The sequence below is a fragment of the Sinocyclocheilus grahami genome, unplaced genomic scaffold (genome assembly GCF_001515645.1).
Source record: "Sinocyclocheilus grahami isolate Dianchi unplaced genomic scaffold, SAMN03320097.WGS_v1.1 scaffold19.1, whole genome shotgun sequence".
NCBI classification, from domain to species: domain Eukaryota; kingdom Metazoa; phylum Chordata; class Actinopteri; order Cypriniformes; family Cyprinidae; genus Sinocyclocheilus; species Sinocyclocheilus grahami.
The window spans coordinates 1,885,255-1,893,686 of record NW_015505198.1 but is presented as its reverse complement, the minus strand read 5'-3'; the positions used below and the strand labels follow the sequence as shown (position 1 = coordinate 1,893,686).

Below are 8,432 nucleotides of genomic sequence, written 5' to 3'. Positions count from 1 at the left end.
CTCGGTCGCTGCTGCTGAAAAACAGCCCCACAGCATGAGGCTGCTGCCAGCACACTTTACTTTTGGGATGGTACTCTGCAGGTGATGAGCGGAGCTGGTTTCCTTCAAACATGATGCTTAGAATTGAGGTTCATCAGACCAGAGAGTCTTGTTTCTCAGAGTCGGAGGGTCCTTTAGGTGCTTTTTTGTAAATTCCAAGTGTGTTTTCATGTGTCTTAACTGAAGAGAGGATTGAGTTTGGCCACACCGCCATAAAGCCCAGATCAGTGGAGTGTTGCAGCGATGTTTGTCCTGTAGGTTACCATCAGCTTCTTGGTCACCATGCTAACCAAAGCCCTTCTCCATCAATTGCTCAGTTTGGCCAGGAGGCCACCTCTAGGAAGAGTCCTAGTGGTTTCAAACTTCTTCCATTAAGGGTAACAGAGACTACATGCTCCTGTGACCCTTCAATGAAGCAAAAAAATTTTCGGAACTCTTCTCCAGATGTGTGGCTTGACGCAAACCTGTTTCTGAGCTCTAAATTTTATTTTTAATAAATTTGCAAAGATGTTAAAAAACAGTTTTTTGTTTTACCATTATGGTGTATGGAGAGTATATTGATGTGGGGGAAAAAAGGTAATTTAAAGCGGTTTAACATAAAGCAGCAACTTGACAAACCGTGAAAAAATTAAGGGGTATGACTACTTTTACAAGGCACTGTATATATATATATATATATAATAGAACTGAAAACTGAAGAAAAAAAACAATACATTTCAATTAAAATTTAAACTAAACTAAGTGAAAATATAAAAATAAAAACTAATAAAAAAAAAACTATGATAGTATGATACAGTAGTCAACATTTGAAATGGATCAAAAAAGTTCATCAAAGTTGTCCTAAGACAAGAATGCATTTTGGTTTTAGGACAACTTTGATGAAAGGTTTTGATCCACTTGAAATGTTGACTAGTGTGTGTATATATATATATATATATACAGGGCCTTGCGAAAGTATTCATACCCCTTCATTTTTTTCACGTTATGTTGCTGCCTTATGTTAAACTGCTTAAATGTACTTTTTTCCCACATCAATCTACACTCCATACACCATATTGACAAAGCATTAACAGAATTGTCACAACTTCGTAAACATAAAAAACTGAAATAAGTACATTGCGTAAGTAACTAAATATTTAGCTGAAGCACCTTAACAGCCTCAAATCTTTTTTGTTTGATGCGACAAGCTTTGATCATCAGCATTTGGCAATTATCTGCCATTCTTCACCTCACCCGTTCACCTCTCAAGCTCTGTCAGGTTGGATGGGGGCAGATGCACATTTTCAGGTTTCTCCAGAAATATTTGATTGGGTTCAAGCTCAGGCTCTGGCTGGGCCACTCAAGGACATTCACACAGTTGTCTATAAGCCACTCTTGCGGTGTGCTTAGGTTCATTGTCCTGTTGGAAGGTGAACCTTCTGCTCAGTCTGAGGTTCTGAATGCTCTGTACTAGGTTTTCATTAAGGCTATCTCAATATTTTGGTGCACTGAGCTTTAGTTCTACTCTGACGAGTCCCTCGGTCGCTGCTGCTGAAAAACAGCCCCACAGCATGAGGCTGCTGCCAGCACACTTTACTTTTGGGATGGTACTCTGCAGGTGATGAGCGGAGCTGGTTTCCTTCAAACATGATGCTTAGAATTGAGGTTCATCAGACCAGAGAGTCTTGTTTCTCAGAGTCGGAGGGTCCTTTAGGTGCTTTTTTGTAAATTCCAAGTGTGTTTTCATGTGTCTTAACTGAAGAGAGGATTGAGTTTGGCCACACCGCCATAAAGCCCAGATCAGTGGAGTGTTGCAGCGATGTTTGTCCTGTAGGTTACCATCAGCTTCTTGGTCACCATGCTAACCAAAGCCCTTCTCCATCAATTGCTCAGTTTGGCCAGGAGGCCACCTCTAGGAAGAGTCCTAGTGGTTTCAAACTTCTTCCATTAAGGGTAACAGAGACTACATGCTCCTGTGACCCTTCAATGAAGCAAAAAATTTTTCGGAACTCTTCTCCAGATGTGTGGCTTGACGCAAACCTGTTTCTGAGCTCTAAACGCAGGGCTTGGTTTTTGCTCTGATATAGCTGTTAGGCTGTTAGACCTTTAATTAAGATGCGTGTGTCTTTCCAAATCATACCCATTCAATTGAATTTGCCACAGGACTCGAAGTGTCGAAGTGTAGTAACATCTACAAGCAATATGAATGCTCTGGAGCTAAATTTCAACTGTCCCAGATAAGGGTATGAATACTTATGCAATGGAATTATTTAAGTTTTTTATTTTTAATAAATTTGCAAAGATGTTAAAAAACAGTTTTTTGTTTTACCATTATGGTGTATGGAGAGTATATTGATGTGGGGGAAAAAAGGTAATTTAAAGCGGTTTAACATAAAGCAGCAACTTGACAAACCGTGAAAAAATTAAGGGGTATGACTACTTTTACAAGGCACTGTATATATATATATATATATAATAGAACTGAAAACTGAAGAAAAAAAACAATACATTTCAATTAAAATTTAAACTAAACTAAGTGAAAATATAAAAATAAAAACTAATAAAAAAAAAACTATGATAGTATGATACAGTAGTCAACATTTGAAATGGATCAAAAAAGTTCATCAAAGTTGTCCTAAGACAAGAATGCATTTTGGTTTTAGGACAACTTTGATGAAAGGTTTTGATCCACTTGAAATGTTGACTAGTGTGTGTATATATATATATATATATATATATATAAATAAACTTCAGGATTCACAGTTCAATTCAAATGTATAAACCCAACAGAAATTTGAGTGTAAAGGATATCTAAAGATCCTCTTCAGCTGGTCGTCCACATCATTACCAGGAAATAATGGCCGTCCAGCATTTGCCAATTCTAAAAAATAGCAAAAATAATACAGAAAAATAAATTAATATACTACAAGAATAAATTATGGATTTTAAATGAGGCCATTCCTACCTGCAAATATACACCCTGCAGACCACATGTCAATAGAGGTAGAGTATAGCTTAGCACCAAACAGCACGTCTGGAGGCCTGTACCACAACGTCACCACCTGAAGACAACCAACATGAAGTGAGGAACAGGGAGACTCTGAGAAAGACCACACTGCATCTGAAGCCGTGTCGCTTTACCTCAGCAGAATAACAGCGTACAGGTATTCCAAAAGCTCTGGCCAAGCCAAAGTCAGCTAACTTCAGCTCACCGTTCTGATGAAAACAACATGATACAGATATACAGAAATAAGGAAACTAGCATCTTGAAGTTCTACAAAATCTGTTTTAACAACATAATTCATAATTCAAATCTTATAGTCGTATATAATGCAAACCTACAGGCTATTTCATGACACAAATTATTCAATATCAGGCACTTTGGGTCATTTGCTTACTCGGTTGATGAGCAGATTTTGTGGTTTAAGGTCTCGGTGGAGAACATTTCGGCTGTGGCAGAAGGCAAGACCCTTCAATAACTGGTACATAAAGGACTGCAAGGAGAGAAGAATTAAATCTGCATTATCTGATATCTCAAACATCTTCTGTTACAGGGTTTCATACATATATATAAAAAAGTTTCAAAAACAAATCAAACCTTGACAATCTCTGGATCCAAGTCACCATTACAGCTGTCAAAGTATTTCTTCAAATCCTGTTTTGAATGAAAATCATTCTACATTTTAAAAAACATACTAGTTTTAAGACTAGTTCAAGCAGCAAGATCACTGGAATCAGGGTAAATATAATGATGCAATTTATGACGCAGCCTCCTACCTGATCACAATACTCAAACACTAATGTCAGCTTCTTATCACTGTGAAGGACGTCATGCAACCTACAAGATCAAGTAGTGCTTGTTGATACACCATTTTTATTTCATCGCCATTTAATTATATTGATAATTCATTTAAAATGATTATTTAAAAAAACCTACTTAAAATTACTTGCAACCAACCAAACCTGGCATTAAATAGTTAATATATTAAACATGGAATAATTTTTAAAAATCCCAAGAGAAGGAAAATGTATTGCAATTAGGGCTGCACCATAAATCGAAATGGAATCAAGATCGCGATTCGACAGAAGCTGCGATTGTCATGCGTATCTTTCAGTGAAGCACGGTTCTGTGATCAGCAGTAAATCTCCATCCGAAGGCCAGAGGGCGCTCTCGCGCTGAAACTCCAAATACGCCTCGCAAAAGAAACCCAGAAAATGCCTATCGCTGCAGCTGAATAAACAGAAGATTCAACTGCTTTTATTGATTCAACGTGACTAATAAACTCACGACTACAGCAATATACCATTTATCGGAGTTCTTATTATTATAATTTTCATTAAAATAAAGTATATTTATAATGCAATGCCTTTATCACTGCTTAAATACTATGAAATATGTTGCGTGCCTTATTCTGTGTAAGAAGCCACATCATCTCACAGAAGGATTTATTTCAAACACTCGACTGACGTTATGAAGTGAGTTTGGAGTAAAAATATGTTATTAAATGTGGTATTTTCACATGCTTTCAGATGGAGCAGCATTTACTTCACAGAGCCGTAGTTCACTGAGAAGCTATGCAAACAGCTGTCATTATCCTGAACGATTTCTTTCACGACTTCATCTGAAAGCACGTGATGATGATTTCCTGCTGATTACAGAACCGGCTTTACTAACAAAATGCGCATGATAATCGAATTCGATTAATCGTGCAGCCCTAATTGCAATAATAACAAATAATAATTTGAAAGATGACAGAATGAAAAAAAAACAAAACAAGAGAAATATAAAAAGTACACAAGTACTTGTTAATTAACAACATTTATTTTGCATGTTGTAAAGCAGCATAAAACAAGCTGCACAATATCTAACTCATCAAAATCCTTATGAAAAAAGATTTAATATAGTTAAATATATTAAATGTGCAATATTTTTTTTTAAATCCAAAATAAATAAAAATGCTCTTTTTGCAATAATCTGAATGCAATCATTTTAATTAGGTTTTTTAATGCAATAAATCCAAGAAAGAAAAAAACTAATTAATTAACAATATTTATTTTGTATTATGAAAAATACTAAATATGCAATTAATTAAAAAATAAAAGCAAACACACCTTACAATGTTTTTATGCTTCAGTTCTTTCAGGAGGCAAATTTCTCGTAATGCTGAACTTGGAACCCCCTGCCGTAGGATTAAAAATTAATATGACAATTTGCTTTTAGTATGACTTTTGACCCCCAGCAGTCTGAGCTCTCCTTACCTCATCATCATCATCCAGTCTCACTCGTTTGAGGGCCACAATCTCATGCGTTTCTCTGTTTTTAGCCTTGAAAACCGTCCCATACGTACCTGGTGACAGAGCACAAAATGCATTAAAGAAACTAGGAGTAAAATATTAGACTTGGCAGACTGACTTCTAAGCATTAATTTAAAAAAATCACTGTAGAATTAGGATGAGTTGGCAAAATATCAATTAGAACACAACAAATCCTCAAATGGGCGTGGCCTAGCGGTAAAAAAAAAAAACCCGTACAAAACAATTGTTATATTTTGATGAAATTATGAGCATTGGCTTGTTTGGCAGCAGCCATGACCTCAGCGTCTGTGTCACTGGGCTTTCCAAACCTGATGTTCTCCATCACTGAGGTACCAAACAGAACAGGTTCCTGTAATAATGACAAAACAGAATTATAAGATTGATTATCTATTTCACACACATATAACACAAAGAGAAAGCTGAAATGATAGAGAGAAAAAAATGTACCTGACTAATGAACCCAATAACGTATCCTCTTAACCAGGATGGGTCCAGTGTCCTGATGTCCAGCCCGTCCAGCATGACCTCTCCACTGCTGGGGTCATAGAACCGCTCCAATAAGGCAGCCACTGTGGATTTGCCTGAATATAGAGGGAATAGATGGAGGATCTGAATGTTGGAAAAGGGATGGAAGTACTCACACCGCCTACAACGTGACCAAGGCTCGCCCCAATAGGCCTGAATATCGCTACAGCGATCAAAATTACAAAATCGCTCATAACTCTTAAACCGTCAGTCACAGGCTCAAGTGTCTTATGTCGTTGGAATCCTTGGCTCACGCTGGACAAAACACATGCCTCAGATTCGATCGTGAGCCAGGGAAATTTTCAAATTTTTTGAAAAACTTACTTTTTGCGAACTAGTCCTAGGTTTTTTGCCTGACGGCTTTACTAACAAAATGCGCATGATAATCGAATTCGATTAATCGTGCAGCCCTAATTGCAATAATAACAAATAATAATTTGAAAGATGACAGAATGAAAAAAAAACAAAACAAGAGAAATATAAAAAGTACACAAGTACTTGTTAATTAACAACATTTATTTTGCATGTTGTAAAGCAGCATAAAACAAGCTGCACAATTTCTAACTCATCAAAATCCTTATGAAAAAAGATTTAATATAGTTAAATATATTAAATGTGCAATATTTTTTTTTAAATCCAAAATAAATAAAAATGCTCTTTTTGCAATAATCTGAATGCAATCATTTTAATTAGGTTTTTTAATGCAATAAATCCAAGAAAGAAAAAAACTAATTAATTAACAATATTTATTTTGTATTATGAAAAATACTAAATATGCAATTAATTAAAAAATAAAAGCAAACACACCTTACAATGTTTTTATGCTTCAGTTCTTTCAGGAGGCAAATTTCTCGTAATGCTGAACTTGGAACCCCCTGCCGTAGGATTAAAAATTAATATGACAATTTGCTTTTAGTATGACTTTTGACCCCCAGCAGTCTGAGCTCTCCTTACCTCATCATCATCATCCAGTCTCACTCGTTTGAGGGCCACAATCTCATGCGTTTCTCTGTTTTTAGCCTTGAAAACCGTCCCATACGTACCTGGTGACAGAGCACAAAATGCATTAAAGAAACTAGGAGTAAAATATTAGACTTGGCAGACTGACTTCTAAGCATTAATTTAAAAAAATCACTGTAGAATTAGGATGAGTTGGCAAAATATCAATTAGAACACAACAAATCCTCAAATGGGCGTGGCCTAGCGGTAAAAAAAAAAAACCCGTACAAAACAATTGTTATATATTAGAATTCTCAGCTGTTTGATTTGCAGTTCAATGGATATGAAACTTTATGCATGTATTTATACAGGTGTAAATTATTGTCCAGAGCGCTTCCTTAGAATAACATCGGCTAAACAGCGTTGTCACGTGGTAACTGTTTACTTTCTCATCGAACTTCAGGATTGGACCAATCACAGCCGTTGTGATTAATGTAGGAGCATATTTTATGATTTAATAAAGACTCCCAAATTGTCATGTATAACTTGACTACCAATTCAATTAAATGTATTTGAATTAGTATATTTAGTGTACTAAACTCGCCAATAAGGTACAAATCGTCCTGAGATTTGAATGTTAACTCAACGGAGAAAAGCCGACTTTGAGCCTCCATGCGCCCCCTAGAGGAAGAATCCCTTCATGTCTCAAATAAATCAGCTTCTAACAGCTCAACGAGAATCAAAGAACAGCCTGATAATGGTGCTGCGATGAACGATCTATTACGGTAGTTTAATGAGAGATTATCAATGCAACAGCTGCATTTCTCTCAACAAAAGCGATCACATCATTGAACAGGTGCGCAAACGCTGTTCTGATGGATCTAAAGCCAGGTGCACCATCACCTCAGTGCTAGCTAGCTGTAGCTTGGACTTTAATCTTAACACATGCTTACGAAAGCGTAATTCACTGACTGCCAGCCGCTGTAAGCTCTATTATAACAGTAAACATTCATGAATGTTAATACTCTATAAATCTCTAATGCAGACACAGCCCAGTCAGGCCAGACTATCCATTTACTCACCCTCTCCTATCTTCTCCAACTTCTCATACTTTTGCATGGTTTTAGCCAGCTACAACAGCTTTTAAATAAAGCGTCCTGGCTCCTTATTTTCCTATGTATTAAAGGTTTTAATTGTACAGCTTTTTACAGTCGTTTTTATCAACAAGGGGCGTAGTACGCAACATGAAGAGAGCGATGAGAGCTCCAAGATGGCGACTCACTGAGAGACACTTCAAAATAAAAGTACCGTTTGTAAATGGATTTCTGGGTCTAGAAAAATACTTTCAAATGCATTAATAACAACAACAACAACAAACATTTCAATAAATTCTAGCTAAACACTTTTGACAATATATTTTTATAATTTTTTTATATTAATAAATAAACAAACAAAGAAAGAAATAATGCAGGAAGAAAATCATTTTATTATACCTCAATTTTCATGGAAGACAAAGAGTATCAACTCAATGGTATTAGAATATAATATATATTTCAAATTAAAATGTACACCTTGGTTTATTGAAAGCTTTTCATTTAAAAAAAAGAGAAAAGATTCAAAATACTTTCAGTCTA

General features: G+C 35.9%; 1 protein-coding gene across 1 annotated transcript in view; it reads right to left on the bottom strand.

Moving 5' to 3' along the window:
* Positions 1-8,067, bottom strand: part of LOC107555551 (cyclin-dependent-like kinase 5) — an 11,053-nt gene extending 2,986 nt beyond the window's left edge. The window contains exons 1-10 of the mRNA XM_016238378.1: positions 7,881-8,067; positions 6,814-6,902; positions 6,667-6,734; positions 3,796-3,856; positions 3,617-3,673; positions 3,417-3,512; positions 3,160-3,234; positions 2,984-3,080; positions 2,830-2,899; positions 1,412-1,435 (exon numbers count right to left, since the gene is read on the bottom strand). Of these exons, the coding sequence (XP_016093864.1) occupies positions 1,412-1,435; positions 2,830-2,899; positions 2,984-3,080; positions 3,160-3,234; positions 3,417-3,512; positions 3,617-3,673; positions 3,796-3,856; positions 6,667-6,734; positions 6,814-6,902; positions 7,881-7,917 (674 nt within the window). The 5' untranslated portion in view covers positions 7,918-8,067. The remainder of the gene's footprint in view (positions 1-1,411; positions 1,436-2,829; positions 2,900-2,983; positions 3,081-3,159; positions 3,235-3,416; positions 3,513-3,616; positions 3,674-3,795; positions 3,857-6,666; positions 6,735-6,813; positions 6,903-7,880) is intronic.
* Positions 8,068-8,432: the final 365 nt, after the last annotated feature.